Source organism: Symsagittifera roscoffensis, chromosome 5 (genome assembly GCF_963678635.1).
Source record: "Symsagittifera roscoffensis chromosome 5, txSymRosc1.1, whole genome shotgun sequence".
In the NCBI taxonomy this organism is placed as follows: domain Eukaryota; kingdom Metazoa; phylum Xenacoelomorpha; order Acoela; family Convolutidae; genus Symsagittifera; species Symsagittifera roscoffensis.
In genome coordinates, this window is record NC_087066.1 from 53,763,933 (window position 1) to 53,780,441 (window position 16,509).

The 16,509-nt window shown below is 35.4% G+C and overlaps 1 protein-coding gene across 1 annotated transcript; it reads left to right on the top strand.

The window, feature by feature from the left end:
* Positions 1-5,090: 5,090 nt before the first annotated feature.
* LOC134846230 (FHF complex subunit HOOK-interacting protein 1B-like) lies at positions 5,091-8,852 on the top strand. The gene has a single exon (XM_063863498.1). The coding sequence runs from the start codon at positions 5,195-5,197 to the stop codon at positions 8,558-8,560; it is 3,366 nt and encodes a 1,121-aa protein (XP_063719568.1). The 5' UTR covers positions 5,091-5,194; the 3' UTR covers positions 8,561-8,852.
* Positions 8,853-16,509: the final 7,657 nt, after the last annotated feature.

Consider the following 16,509-nt stretch of genomic DNA (forward strand, 5'->3'; position numbering starts at 1 on the left):
TAAGTGACGACACTTTGTAGGTCATGTAGTTTGGGATATTTTGGGAAGTCCACATATTGGTTCTTGCTTAGTGTTTTTTGGTATGAGAGAGAAAGGCTTGACTACTTCAATGGAACAGCAATTAAGCAAATCCAGAAATCAAGTACTTAAAATAGCTGTAAATTGTGTATCGGCATGGAGTAACCCTAGTGGAAAATGGAGAGGAACTTTGTATTCGGGTGTGGTTTAGTTTTTTCTTTTTGTTTTCCACGCAAAATCAGGTACAACAAATAATCATCAGGGTGAGTTGAGCTTTATCTTATATTTACACAAGCAATGCTTGTGTTATAGTATGAGCTATTTTTTTTTCCAAACTAAGTCGCAGATGTTGTTGCGATAAAATGTTTTCATTTCGAAAGTGTTCAATTTGATCGATAACCAGCTATTAAGTACAGCCAATGCTAAAGATCTTAACACAGACTATGTTTGTTCCGACTTTCGTAACGAAAGTAACGGAATATTTGTGCTCGGGGTGGTTTTTATTTCTTCAGACAAATTTCGACTTTTTAACTAGCCATTTTTGACTGGATTTTTTATATCATTCAAAAAGCATGGTTAGCCTGAGCTTAAATTTGGAAAGATATATCACCTCTGATATTTTTTCGTGAAGTTATGGGTTTTAAAAATTGGTATTTTGGCCAGTTTGGGACAATAAACGAGAGATATATTTCGCGCTATTAACGCGTAAGCAGAGAACTAATCCGTCATAGAATTTGTTCCAAATTGGTTGACGGAAGCTTATTTGCCATTATTGATTTGTTACTAGGAGCGAAATTTATCACTTTGTTTTAAATATGTCGTGTGGGGGGATGATTTTCACTAAATTTCTTAAATTAAATAAAAATCATTTTATGTTTTGTTACATTTAGTTTTTCCATGTTATTACTGCTCCACAAAGTGAGGCATGTTAGTTGGTAGATTTTTCTTTTCTTTTTCAAATTGACTGGTACTGCGTGATAATTGGCGAGTGTCACTTAAGAAAATTTGTAGACTTAAAGTTTTACTGATTCAGTTTTCACAGTAACGTTACTGGTCATATTTACGCTTGTGTATGTGATGTGCAACTTTGCCTCTGTGTAAAGCCCTATCAGTCGCAATTCTAACGACTCAAATATCTTTCAAAACGAAGTTGTCCCATTATCGGAAAACCAGATTTGAAATTTTAGATTTTTCGTCTAATTTTGAGCAAGTAAAGCGAGCGAGCACGCTTACAAAAGCTTATTGGAATAATTTAAAAATTTGAAATCGCTTTATTTAAGCCGTAAAAATTAAGTTTTTTTGAGTATTTTAGTGCCTTTTTTGAATCAAACACTTCAAAAGCTGTAGAATATTTTTGTTATTCTTGTCAGTTTTCCATAGAAATTTTTTTTCCAAATTGCTTTTTTTACTATGAGTCTCGAATTTTCTCAAACTCTAGTTTTTGTTCAGATCCTTTTATCACACAACGCCGAAAGAATACTTTAATTTGAAAAAACTTTTTTTATATTTTTAGGACTATGGTCAGAACATACTGTGCTAATTGCACAGTAACAGATTATCCTTGTTCGACTGTTTTTTCGTTGTAGCCGGTTTAAAGAAAACTGATATAATATTCTTGTGTACCAATTAATTTGCAACAGGTGTAACTCGATTGAAAACGTTTTCATCAGCTTTAGATTTTCTCGTTAAACGGCATGCAAAAACAGGTTAATCTGTAACGTAATTTCCTAGAAGGTTGAAGGGTAACCATTTAGTAGATATACAAGTTCTGTACAGCATCTTTTGGAGAAAAAAAAACATGACATCATAATTTTTGTAAAGGTAGAAAATTAGAAGGGAACGGTAGATGTGAAGGGCAGTTATATAATCCAGCTTCAGACTAATCCATCGATAAACAGATTCGTTGAATTTATCGATGTTCACTAACAAACCATATGGTGACATTGGCAAACTATAGCTGAGACCCTTACCAGTAAAATACATGCCGAGATAAATTTGAAAAATTACGTTTCAGATAAATAGCTTTCAGATAGAAAAAATCACGTTTCTAGGATCAGATAGCTTTTCATTGATTTAACTCCTTGCGTTCTTCTTTCAAGGAAAGAACTCACCGGATTACAAAAATCTTCAAACCCCAAAACTTTGATTTATCGCAGTAAGATATGAGACGCTGTCAAAAGCTATACGAAAATCAAAATCAACAAGTAGATTGGGCTACACTTGACAATTTGTTCGTTTCAGAGCATTCGCCTTACCGCTAAAAGAGGGTGGAAGCTTGGCTTATATGGAAGGTTTTTCATGCGTCTAAAAGTCACTTGGTGGCCGTAAATAGATGCAGATGGTGGCCGTAAATAGATGCATGAACCTAGGTTTATTGCCTAGGTTTGGGAGGATACAGCTGCTGGACTCGAAATTCAAAGTGGTGGGCTTCAAATTCAATTTTAATTGTTTTTTTTTAAATTTGTTTTTTTTTGCACAATTAGTGGTCGAACTGTTTGAAACGAAAATCCATTTTGATTTATTCCTGTAAAATGAAAAATTAACACCTAATGATTTTGTATTATTTTACTTTTAAGAGCAATGAACGTAGTGAAGACTCTCATATAGGTCTTGCTGATTTTTTTTGTTTTTTTTTCAGGAAAAAAATTAAATATTGATGCATTTAGGGATAATGCACTTTTTGGGTTCAATTGAAACTCATCTCCTGAAAGTGACGTACATAGCACTATCCAAATACGAACGTGGAAATGGCGACAAAAACTTGAACGAATTGTAGTTTCCAAAGTGGAATTTATTTTTTAGATTTCCAGCGGAATAAACAATTTACCTATTGATCAAGTTTTCTCAATTTGGGTTCATGTTATCAAAAAAGCGCAATCATAAATTGTTCTGGAAATTTAAAGAGCTTAAAGGGCATCTATTTTTTCTTTGAAATTCGAAAGTTGAGATTTTTTAAGAAAGGTTTGTTTTATATTTACTTGCGTTCATTACTCTTTTCTAAACTTAAGTTGAGATTTTTTTGAGAAAGTCAGTGTTTTTTATATTAACTTGCGTTCATTACTCTTTTCTAAACTTAAGTATTTTTAAAGTTGTTTCAGTCGTATTCCGTTTTCCAAAAATTCAAAAAATTTTCTCAACTAAATTAGAGTCTGGATTGAAATGTAAAATTTTGTCGAGGGTAGAGTCGAGACACTATTTTACCGCATTGTTGTTAAGACTAACTCGTGACAGATGTTAGCAACAGCGCAATAGGCTATCGACAATCTGACGAAAAAGTGGGAGCGCGAAGCTGTCTCGCGAGTTCATTTGTTGGCTTACCCTTTAAATATGGACACAATATTTTTTTTACACCTGGACAAGATATTTTTGTTTTTACACATTAGTTTTTTTGGAAACGATACTTTCTGAACCGGTGGGTGTGGGTGAGTTTTTCGTATCTCTGCCTGGTCAATGCGGTTCGACGCATGAGCTAACTACCTTTGCGACAAACAAGGGTTTTGCAATCGGGTACAAGACTTTTTCACGTTACGAACTTAGTTCAAAGTGTGACTGCGATTGGTGGTCATGTCATCTCTATCTGCACTTGCGTCAACGTACGAACAGACAGTTTTCGAGCATGTCAGCATTTGAAGTGCCCGTTCTGTTCGAATTTTTTTGTTGCACTTCTACCAATTCCGGCTTAGAAGGTTTCCGCTAATAATTAGAGTCCTCTTCTTTAGTCGTTTGACTTAAAAAAAACTTTTTTAGGGAACCTATTTTTTTTATGAGTTCTCTAGTTTTTCCTTTAAAAACTTTTATTCGGCACAACGTATGTCTGCTCAAGAATTGTCGGCTTTGTTCATTTTGATTTTGTTAATTTTTGGTAGATCAATTCTTTTCAAAAAAATATTGGATTAATTTTTTACGGCTTTCATTAACATTTCTGACGGTTAGTTTATCTTGCTAAGTATGTGTTGTATTGCAAGTAGTGCGAAGCTTCGCCTTACCTCAGTTTGTAAACTTGTAAAGGTGCATCTGCTTCAATTCAAAGTTTTCGGATTTTTGTCTGCAATTTATATTATTTGTGATCACATATTTTTTTTCGAGTATTCGTTTCATTTGAAAGTAGTGATAGTCACTCATTTTATATCGCAAGTGAAAAGAAAGTGCACATGAAAAACGGCCTAAATGTCAATGATTTTGAGCAAAAATTGTTTCAAACTGCTTTGAAATTTTTCTTGAACACTAATTTGCGCATGTAATGTTTTGTTTCTGAGATTTTAGTTTGAATCGAAAGTACGGGTTGTAAGAAGCGCCCCTGCATAAGCGGTTACGCCTAAATTTTTTACACAAAAAATAATGGCCCTCGGAAAAGTCGAATTTTCAATTTTTTGACCTTTTTTTAAAAACTTTTCTCGAAGAGTACCCTCTCAAATCGGAGGTTCTGAATTTTGATGGGTAGAACGGGTTGTGGGAGTTTCGCCTGCATAAGCGGTTACGCCCATTTTTTTATACAAAAAGTTTTGATCCTCGGTAAAGTCAAATTCTCGATTTTTTTAAACCGTTTCTGTTTCTTGAAATTTTTACTTCTCTCGAAAACTACCTTCCCAAATCTAATGAACAACGTTTTAAGCATCTTTTAACCTAACAAGCTCTTGTAATCACTTCAATTTTCAAGAAAACTGAAGTAATTGATGAAATTAACAGATTTTGAAGTCATTATATTGGGATTTACTTTTCTTTGCTATAGGTCTGTTTTTGAAATTACCTTTGTCCTTTCGCGTCAATACAAAAATTTCTAAAGTTATCAAACAGGTATTTCCAGCTTTAGCTGGCCTCTAGTTAACATCAGCGGAACATTCTTCTGCTTATTCGAAAATGGAAAGGAAACAAAATTTTGCTTCCTGCGCGTTTAATTAGCAGCGGAGTAAATTCGCAGTAAGATTGACTTGAATTGCAACGAGATTGTCCAAAGACTTTGCAGAACTCAATTTCATATGCGATGCCCTCTTTTTTCAACCTGGCATATTTCGTTCAAAATTAAACTACGAAGAATTCTTTTTTGTTCACATTTGACTATTTCTGCTTTGTTTTACAGATCCAATGAACGTTTCTGACGACAACAATGCGACAATGATGACACGAAAACGCTTAATCAGCTCTAAAAGTGCAGAATCTGTTGTAATAACAGCTGCCAATGGACTCGCTGGTGACCGGTGAGCCATGTGACGGAATCTGCAAGTTTGCATGCTTTTTAAACAACGATTCATTGCATGTCGTTACTATCAAACGAAAATGCCCGTGTAAGGAACCAAAATTGTGCACGATTTACAACGGAGGCTTCCTTTTAAATTCCGATTCTAAATTAATTCACGAGATCGCGCTTGTATGCATGGAAGCGTTCTACAGTCATTGGCGTCAAATTCAAGACGTATTCAACAAATATTCATCCGTCAACAAAGCCCTGAGGTCGTCCAACCTCAATTTACATTCTTCGACTGGAGCTCCTAAAAATAGTACAGATGATACGAGCGAAGAGAGCAATGATTTGAACTCAGTTTTGAATAATTTGAACTCGATTGCGCTGTTAATCTGCGCTGAATGTCAACCATTTACTTCGAAAGTTCCGAACGGATTTCTTGAATTGAATCACGGAGCACAGCGAAACGGCAAAAGCGATGATTCCTTGCATCATACATGCGGGCCCTTGCTATCTGCGCTCATAAAGTATCGAATTCTAGAAAGATGCTCGGAATTTTGCGCGGTTAATGCGGGAAGCAACGCTGACAGTGCCAAAGTGCAGCTGTTGAATATTTACAGAATTCTAGTGAGTCAAGCAAAGCAGCCCATTTTCATTTTTGAAGCTCCCACGAAGGCAATTTTGAATATCATCAGTGAGTGCAGAACGTACAGCTCGCCTAATGTGGAGTGCATCTTACTGAGCTTACTGTACGATTTGAGTTGGCTTTTCAGCAATGAACCGAAAGTTTTCAAATTGTTTTCTCAGTTTTCGCTCAGCCAATCACAGCCGGATCTGTTGCCTTTGAGTATTCTAGTTGTCTACATGTACCGAGACAATGAGCTGGGCGAGCTGGCTCGCAAATCGATCTACCTGATTTTTTCGGCCATCAGTTTGGACTACTCCATGATCAAGTATGTTTCTGAGAAGTCATGCTTTTGTCCAGTGTTAGCTACTGGAATAAGCGGAACTTACTCCTCGCTTCCGACTATTTTACCCCAGAATTATCTCCGCCTACCGGTGTTATATGAATCCGACTGCACAAATGTGCCTTATTTGTCCAATTTCATGCAAGCGGTGCAATTTTGCAATTCTCTGTGCAACATATCACACAAACTTGTCCGCGAGAGCATTGCGGATTTTATTCTGGCCGGGTTTCTCTGTCCGATCATCCTCCCCTCGATCAGTCAGGCGTCGTGTGCCGAAGCTGTGGCTTCGACTGCATATCTAGACTTTTTCCTTCGAACCATTTCCGAAAGTAGCTTAATGCGTTGTGCCGTTAACTTCGTGCTAACCACTAAAGTGGACAGCCAACCTTTGATAAACTTGATAATAAGTCGAATTAACAACCCGGATATTTCTTCTCAACGTGAATCTGTAGCGTCTAGTCTCGAGGATACTACTAGTGTTGGCGATTCAGTGGGTAGTTCAGGTGGTGTCTTGAGTCGAGCTCTGAGTGTAGCCTCGTTATGTTTCATCGCCACCTTAGTTAACCTCAAATCCGAAGATGTTATGCTGGAACTGTTTCTCAGATTCCTTCTTCCATGCGATCATATCTTGACCACTCAAAGACCCTGTCTAGCAGCTCATCAAGCAGACGTGTATGGAAAATCAGTGGAGAAGTTTCTAGCCTTGATTCCATCTGCATGTAGAAAAGCCAGACATAGACCGTTGGTTCTGGTTAAAAATACAGGCAGACCTCCGGTTGTGAATCTAAACGTGCCTGTACAATCTCTAAGTGGATCTGTAAGACTGTCGTCGACTTCTTCTGGAAAAGTGATTCAAAGACTTCAAAGGAACATTTCTGCGCCTCAATCTGCGAGTTTAAGCGTACGAGAGAAAGTGGTCAGTGGAAGCGAAGAAGCTGCATCGTCGGACGTGGATGTCGTGACATTAGCGCAATATGAGACTTCCTATTTCGATTATTTGGCCGACGCAAAAAGCCGAATTGAGGAATGTTATTTTGCATCCACCGATTGGAATTGTAAATACAACACGGGAAAGGAGACAAAACCCAGAACCACTCACGACGCAATGGCCAGAAAGAATTTTCGGCCGTTCAAAATGCAATTGACTAAAAGTATAGAAAACATCCATTTAACAAATGGTAACAGTTCGGCCAAGCGAAACATAACAACGTGGCACGAACATAAGCGCAGTTTGAAAAATATTCCAGCTGAACAGTTTTTCGAAGAATTGGATGTTGAAGAGTTCATGAGGATCAAAGCAGATGTTCACTTAGATGAATGCAATGGAACTCTGGGATCATCATTGATTCGAGAAAAAGAAATGTGTGAAAAAATTGATTCCGTGCTTACTGATTCTTTTGAAGATGTGTTGCAAAATGGTGCTGATGTTGACTCCTACGAAGATGCCAAATTAAGTTCATGTGCCGATATTTCAAATGAGAGACCAAAAAAATTGGCTTTGCTTACATTCGATTCAGCGAACCTTTTGTCCATCGATTCGCCCTTGCCATCTATTGGATCTCCCTCAAATCCACATGTATGTGAAAATCAAATTTACTTGTCAAGCTCGAAAAGTACGCAATCATTTTCAGACGCGCTTAGAAGACAAGACATTGATCTGTCGTCAAGCATGAATAGTGACCGGGGAAACTTTTCCTTGTCTTTAGGCTCTACAGAGGCAAAGAAAACTTTCAAGCAGGGTGTGACCTCTCCTACAAAGTCAATTCCTAATGTTTACATGGGTCCTTGTTTTGCGGCCCTCTTTGCAAAACTGGAGGCGTTTTGCGACAGTGATTTTCATTTGAATCTAGTTTTGACGGGAGTTTTTGCATCCTTAGTGGCCTACCCAATGCCTTTGCTTAAGTCTTATCTTCTAAACCCGAATATGTTATTCCAACCATCTGTCAAAACTCTCTATACAGTTTTGCAGAAACTACGTTCCAAAGTTGACCAATACGCCCAATCCATTGACAACTTCCAGGAGTTGCTCCTAAGAGGTCGCTACTATTTCGCAAATATGGAACGGTTTGAAGATGTAACTCTGGAAGAATATTTTTCCTCTGGATCCAATACAGACTTATCAGAAAGTGGGAGCGCTAAAAACTCATCGGATAAAAAATTCCCAACCTTGATGCTGGACGCTATACTGCGTCGAAGAAAATCGAAGAGCTCAAAGGCCAAAGGTGCGTTAAATCAATCCAGCGAAAACGCTTTGATAGATGACCGATCAAGTCTAGAAGACGCAAACGTAACCGAGGAGACCCGAAATTGCGTAATGGCAGTAATACTTATGGAAGAGTTTGTGAAAGAGTTAGCTGCATTCTGCCAAGAGCATTCTGTGTGCGAAAACAACTAAAAGGGACTCAAAATTGGTTAAAAGAACTCAAAACGAAGCATTTCTTAAATTAAAGTTGCAATAAAATGCAATACCTATTAGTGTAACAGTTTTCAAAGCTTTTTCTGGTACAATTATTAGTTTTTTAAAAATCAATTATCATGTTTTTGGTTTTCTCTTCACTGAATATGATTCTAATTTCTATAACAGAATTTAATTTGTAAATCAAATGTTTTGGATTTCAAAATGAAATTGTAATATTTTATCCAATTCTATGAAAAGCGTAGCTTAGATAAATTAAATATTTAAACACGTTTATATCATAACACATCAGGAATTTTGTATGCGTTTTTAGATTTTTCTGCTTTAGAATTTCATTTAAAAATCTTTAATTCAAATTTTTCAGCCGAAAATTTTTCACTTCACAGTTGATACTGAAAGGAAGACTTTCTTGATTTTTTTCGCTATGTGAATTATAATTAAGTGAAATTATTTGTTATATTATTTACTTCCTTTTTTTCCGGCATTAATGGATTCTTTACATGTGCGTCTTGTAATCGGGAACTAGACTTTTTCTCATTAAAATTTCTTAAAATCTGTAAACAAAAAATTGCGTGTGATGTATTAGTCCAGAGATAATGCGCGTCCTTGAGGTTAAGCTACGGAGTCAAATCCGGCTACATTTTACCGCTTCGTATGTATTCGTTCATTTTAATTTTTTGGTTTAATGGTCGTCGTCGCAAATCTTGTCGGCTTAGTTATCGTCTTATTTTTTTCAAGCGCTCGATTAAATCTGGTTCAAAGATAAGGTTTTTTGATCAGTTTTTGTACTGTTGAGTAATTTCTTTGCCTAATTTTAAAAAAGCCGTATCTACTTTTTCTGTACTTCTAGCAATTTTATTAACTTTTGTCTCTTCGTCCATCGCTTCGACCCTGTCTTTGAATGTATTTTTAAAGCAAATTATTTTCTCAATCTTAAATTATAATTGAAACGAAGATAATAATTTGCCTGCAGTACAGTACAATTAATCCCCTTGCACAATGGGCCATTCGGCTATTTATTTTGTATAGTAATTAGAAGCGACAGGTGTACTTCAAAAATGAGAGAATTCAATTGAAAAAGAGAATTCATTGTTTAATTACAATCTTCTCGAGGCTGAATTCTAACCCTCCCAGAAGTCCTGAAAATTGTTTATAATCCTTTCGGCACGCAATTTTTGACTAAAGCTCTTTCTTAGGAGGCTTTGATCGTTGTTGTTTTTAGCAATCATTTTACAATGCCTTGATTTATTCAATTCAACACTTTTTAAGTAATTCATTGCGGCTCTTTTGAGTCAAGTAAGTGTTAAGGTTGATTCATATAAGATGGATTAAGTAAAAATTTTTCGACCGTTACGCATGTTTTTATATGTAAAAGCTATATTTACGTATTTCAGTTTGAATTCAGACGCAGGTACAAATTACAATTTAGTAATGAATTCACTACGTCAAGGACACTATACAGGCAGGCAGGTTGGCCTAACTAGTAGCACACCATGCCGGTTCCCTTTAAATCCGGAAGGATTTGTAAGAACCTTTAATTAATTAGAAAACAATAGCTCATAGAAATTCCGGTTGTCTCTTAAATATACCACCGATTGTCTCCTGAATATATCGACTTGAAGCTTGCAGAAATTTTCTGAAAGCAGTTTTTTGTGAAAATGCTAGTTTTACCGGCAAAATACCTGCAGCCTTTGATCTTGTTGAGCGATGACGAGTTCAACATCTAACAAACGATTCGGAGATTTTTTTCGTAGCTGGTCAATCATTTCATTTTGTAAAAAAGATTTGACTAAGGAAAAGCTCAAAAACCGTATAATTTTTGTAATCATCAAAAACGTTGCTAATATGACCAAGCTTTCTTTTGAAAAAAAAATGTTCGTAACATTTTTTTATGTGCGAGAACGAGAAGAATTTTACTAAAATAACTTTTTAACCATACTTAAATAACCATCCGCAATCAGACTATATGAAATTATTGGCGTTGCACAAGATTTATAAAACTGTATCTGATATTTTTTTGTGAAAACACATCGGACCCGGTACATTACTCCATTGAGTTTTGCTAATTTTAAGCAAACTTTATCGATATGATCTCTAAAAGTTAGGTCGTCGTCGATTAAAATTTCATCAGTATCAGTATATTCTAAAATATCACCTTTAAGTGCCACCAAACTTTCACTTAATGTCTTTCTACCAAACTGTATCTGTTTTGATTTCGATGAGCTGATTGTTAGTTTATTATGCGCACACCAATCATCCACAGCTTCAATATCGCCTAAGACTGATCGCTGAGGCACACCATATTCAAAATAGCTTTGTTTCAGATTTACCGTCAATCATTTCAACATATTGCATGAGCTCATGTATGATTTCCGCGAAAACTAAATTGTTCTGGTAATAGAAGGTTATCTATTTTTTAAATCATTTTTGAATGTTTATGTCTCTAATTTTGCACCCGTGTTTTATGTTTTTTATCAATCCAAATTTTTTTTCATACTCCGTCCCTCCGATCCTGGGTTTCTTTTTCGTGAATCGGTCAAAACTTTCAACAATTGTTTGAATCAAAACTGATTTTTTCATCAATACTATCACAAAGGAAAATTTTTTCCCTAGGTCTCGATCCGAAATAAAAAGAAGTTTCAGTAAACAGTCATTCTTTCTAAGGAGCGTCATGTCACTAAAAAGAATTTTGTCCATTGTTGGCTGTTTAAGCTAAATTTTGATGTGAGCCATCGTAATGATCAATGATTGAACACTTCAAGGTTTCGAACACTTCACTTGCGAAGTTTCTCTTCTTGCTTCACTCTTCCAGACAATTAAATCGAAAAACAAAAGGCTAGTCCAAAATAAAGTTTTTTGTGATTGGTTAGTAGAAAGTAAGTCAATATTAAAATCCTCAACCAAAAGCACATTTTCTCTCAAATTTTTAAACACGATGAGCATAATGTCTAGAGCATAGATTGAAAATTTCTTATGTTCCTCAACTAATGATACTACTAAATTGTCATGGCTACACTGAAAACCTGCGATTGACTGTTGTAATTTTTTGATAACCCGAAATGATTTACATGTCGATCGAATCTTGATCAGGGAGCCACGTTTCGGAAAGGGCAATAACCTTTGGAAGTTTAATTAGTGAAGCAACAAGAACACTTAGCTGATCATGATGGCTGCGCAATGATTGGATATTTCCGAACAAATTTTGTTCGTCTTTTTGGTTGTTTAAAGTAGGTTTATCCTCCTGGGAGACAAAAATTGAATCCATTAGTTCAAAAACTGTGGCTGATTGTTATAAGTGAACGTTTTCAGTTAATTGCTTTTTGCATAAGATATCAAGTCGATCTCATCATTTTAAGACGCTCCTCCAGAAAATTAGGCTTTCCATTTCTAGTATTTCGAAAATTGTAAAAAAAAAATTGTACGTCCAAAAATTCGTGTTTTTTTTTGTGTGAAACTGAATGAACATAGCTATAACTGGAGGCGGCTCATCTAGGTTTCAGTTAGGGCTCAGTTCATGACAAGCAACCAGTTCAGCAGACGTAATTTCCACTCCCAAAACTACTCTGATAAATTCTTTAACATCCGAAGTAACATTTTTATTTGATAATAATGGCGAATTCCGAAAGATAATAGTATCTTTTGGGGCCTAACAATCGACATCATGAACCTTTTTACGCAAGTAGTGCACTTCATTTTCCAAATCCTGGGTATAATCAGACTAATTTTTGAAAGTATTAGTGATGTTGTACAAAAAAAACTTCTGAGATTTTTGTCCTTATTAAGTTGTTTGAGAATGTCGATTTTGACTTGACCTTCATTTTAGAGCATAAGTTTGAATTGTTTTTGCTGTGAAAGCGAACGTCTGTTTTCTAGAATTGGTTTTTAATTTCAAATTTTATTTGCCGTTGCGAAGAGCGAAGTTTAGCAGTGGCCCAAATACGTAAATTTTACTAGTTCTGGTGTAAACCATATTTGTTTGGCTTGTTACCGTAAAATGGATCAAAATTACGAAAGGCGGTGTATCAGACCGGAGTGTACTTTTTTCAGTTTTTTTTGTGCAAAATTAATTGAGTGGTCCCTTTTTGCGATGGGCTCTTTTTTAATCTCTCTTTTTTTCAAACATGCCGTACAAAACCATTTCATCCACAAAAATTAGCATGCGGTCCTTAAGTTTTGTTCCAGAAATATGATCCTAGTTATCATCAGAGCATAAAAAATTGGATATGAACGGTTGACATGAAACTTTTCACAAATACTCAAACTCTTTCCCCTGGGAAAGCAAGGGTTTTGCAATCAGGTACTAGACTTATTGACTTTTTTCAGTGAATAATTTAGTTCAATGGTCTCATCTAGACTCATCTCTAGCGGCACCTTGTTTCATAATAAATTCAAATTTCATAGCGATCCCGGCCCACAAGCCTGTAGCTAACTAATACGCCTGGGACGGCAAAGTTGTCGCATCTTAGATTAAGTTCGCGCATTTTTTTTTAATGTTGTTTTGTGTTTGATTTACCCCTGCAAATTGTGATTTTACTTACCTTGACTTCGTATTTAACTGTTTTTTGTTTCGCGTAAAAATTTTATTCGGCTCAAGTTTTTTTGGCCTTTTTTATCGACCCAATGATCTAGTTTTGGACCCTTTCAAAGAAAACACCATTTTAACGCTGCAGTCCGCAATTTTTAAGCTGCCTGTATTTTAAGCACTCGGTTTGTTAAAATTTCTTTTTGGCTCAACGGGTTTGGGCTTCTTAACAGCCTCTTTTTGCGTGGTTTGATGCGCGAAAATTTTTTTATGCATCTGTGTGTGTTATGATGGGAAGGAGACCTAAAATTTTTAAAAATATTTTTGAACTGAAAAAAATTCGGAAAATTCTCAGGTATTTTCCGCTTTGTCACCGCGTGGTTCATTTTTTTACGGCATAAGTCTTGGTTCCAATTTTAAGGCTGCTGTACGGCTTTTTGATATCATGTGCTTTGACATTCGATTACTATTGAGTTAACATAGCTGACGTATTTTTAATTCATCAAATTAATCGAAAAATTCTATTCGTTTCAAACAAAAGTACAATATTAAAACCTGCATTTCAGAAATTTTCCGACTCAATATACCTTGCACTTTTTTGGATCTGCATAATTTATTTAAAGATTGGCTTTATGCTTCCCAATTTATTACATGCAAAGTTTTTGTGGATGTCTTTATATTATTTCTATTCCAATTTGTAACTGGCTAAATTGTGTCTATTTATCTATTATATTTGATATGACTTTAGCTGAAAAGCATTGGCATTTTCTTTGCATATTTAGCTGCTTTATTGATGGCTAGTGCTTGTAAGTTTTCGAGGGCTCGTGGTGCTCATATGAGTACGTGCGACTATAAATCTCCTTGTAGTAGGTTCAAATCCGCTACAGCAAAAATTTTCATTGTCAAGGCTTGTTGTTTTCTTTTCTTATTTCATTGTACAGCTTATTTTTGAAGTTTTTGACTTTGTGTTTGCAAATCGCAGCTTTGCTACCATGTTACTTTTGTGATAGCCGTTTCATATCTGTTCAACAGTCTTTCAATTTTGTCCACTGTAGATCTCTTATAAGTGTTGTACAATACATTTGCGGTAAAGAAAATAATTAAATGTTTCATGAAGAGTTGAGCGCTAAGTAATTTTTGGAATGTTAATGTCATCAAATATTAATTTTTCGGTTTTATATTAAACAATTTTTGGCTAAACTTGTCGGCTTTCATGCTAACTGTTGTTTTTTCAATATTTGCAATTGCGAGAGCAAGTGTCTTGTAATCGAGAATTAGACTTTTTTTTACCGCAAACAACCTGTTTTACCAATTTTCAACTTGCTTTATGATTGAATCTTAACAACTTCCAGTTTGCTTTCCACTGGGCCTAAAGGTAACGCTGTCGCCTTTGCACCCTATGGTCTGGGTTTTGAGTCTCGGCAGTAACTTGTTTTTTTTCTGTTCAATATGCATGCAATTGATTTTTTTCCGGTAAAAGTTGAATGGTCGGACTATCGTTTGTCTACTCAAGTTTTGTCTGTACTGTAAGCAACTCTCATTGCAGTTGCAATTGCTGCTCATTGTAGTTTCAGGGGGACTTGTAACTTTTAAAATATATATAATTAATTTTTTTTTGGCTGAACTTGTGTCTGCTCGAAGACCGCCGGCTTTGTTTTCTCATCGTAAGTTTTGTTCCGTTCTAGTTTTATATTCAAATGCCTGGCACTTTTGTCTAAAATGAACTAACTTTTTTTGAGTAATGCGAAATTTCTCCTTAATGTTTAGTTAACGTTTCACTGTCTGTTGTTAGTTGACACAATCTCAGTACCTTTCGAATGCTTCCAAATTTTGTCGATTGTTTTCAAATTCATTCGACAGATTTTTTTCAGTTGCTATTTTATATTTCTATTTTCTTTGTTTTGATACTATTAAACTTCTATAGTCAATAATGTGTGTGGACAGTTTACACCATATGTTTTATGTCAAAATTATCAAAAATATGCCTGAAAATTTTGGATTTTTTCCGAATTCTTCATTTTTGTGTCGATTTTTGTGGATTTTATCAACGGTATTTGTCATAAAATTTGGTGCTTTTTTAGGATGTCAATTGTTTGTTTCTTAATTGGTTTTTTAGTTTTGAAAATTTTTGATTGATTTTCCAATTTATCGTAGTGTTTTCAAAAACTATTTTGAAATTGTTTGTTTTTTATGTTTCGCAAGTGGTTCGAAGCTCCGCTCGGCGTCAGTGTGAAAATTTCTGATTTAATTTTTACCAATTCAACAGGTCCTTTTCTCGAAAAAGAATGACCGAGCGAGACCACTAAAAAGAGTGACCAATTCAATTCAGATCGGAGCTATCTGTGATTTTTGCCCGGTGGCTGTTGTGTTTCTGAAATCTCATCAACAAAACACCTATCCCTCGGCGGACCTTGGATTTCTTATAGATAGTTCAGGAAAAATTATAGGCGCTGAATTTGATATCATGTCAGAATTTTTTGGTTTTTAAGGTGTAAACATATACGATATAAACGTCGAGCATGATATATTGGCTCGTGGGTTATTTTTACAGGAAACTGAATGGTATTCTTTCTTCTATAATTTAATTTCAAAAAATGGTTTATATGGTGGAATTCTTAGACTCTGGAAGCAGTAGACTCTGGAAATTGACTGTTCAAATCCCGCCGGCGGCAATTTTGGTATGAAAAACTATATACGTTTTTTTCTTGCATTCTAATTCTTCCTTTTGCTGAGCAGCTTCGCCTTTGTGTGATATCATGTGTAACAACTGTTCACTTCATTAACTTAAAGTTTTCAAAAGCATTTTGATGACATGGGTTTATGTCCGATGCAGCTCGCTTTTTTGATGATGCCGAGTTTTACATAACAGATTTCTGGAGGGGTAGGTTTTCCGAGCTCTCCTAAAACGCTCCAAGACCTTATTTCGAGAAAAAAATTGGCGTGAGAAAAAAATCCTGTTTTTTTCGCTAAATCAATATAATTTAATTTTGTATTTTTCCATTCATTGCTGCTGGAAACAATGTTTAAATAGCAATCTTTTTTCGTTTCATCTTAATAGTAGAAAATGTCTATATACCGAAGAGCTCAAACTGTTTCCCTGACTCAGACTTTTTTAAGAATGTTCAACAAAATATGAATCACGACTGAAAGGACGGACTAAACTTCTGCCCTCGTCGGACGTTTTTTAGGAAAAATTTATTTGCAACTAGATTAAAAAATTTCTGTGTAAGCAGTAGCTGTGACATTTTGTGAGAGTTTATGGTACCATAAAATAAAGGCAACAAAAAACGAATGAAAAACTACTTAATTTTCATTTTCGTCTTTTTTTCGGTTGGATGAACGGAAACGTTTCTTTTTTAGTGATTGAATGGGTCGAATAATCTTAATCTATCCCTGAATCAAAGTA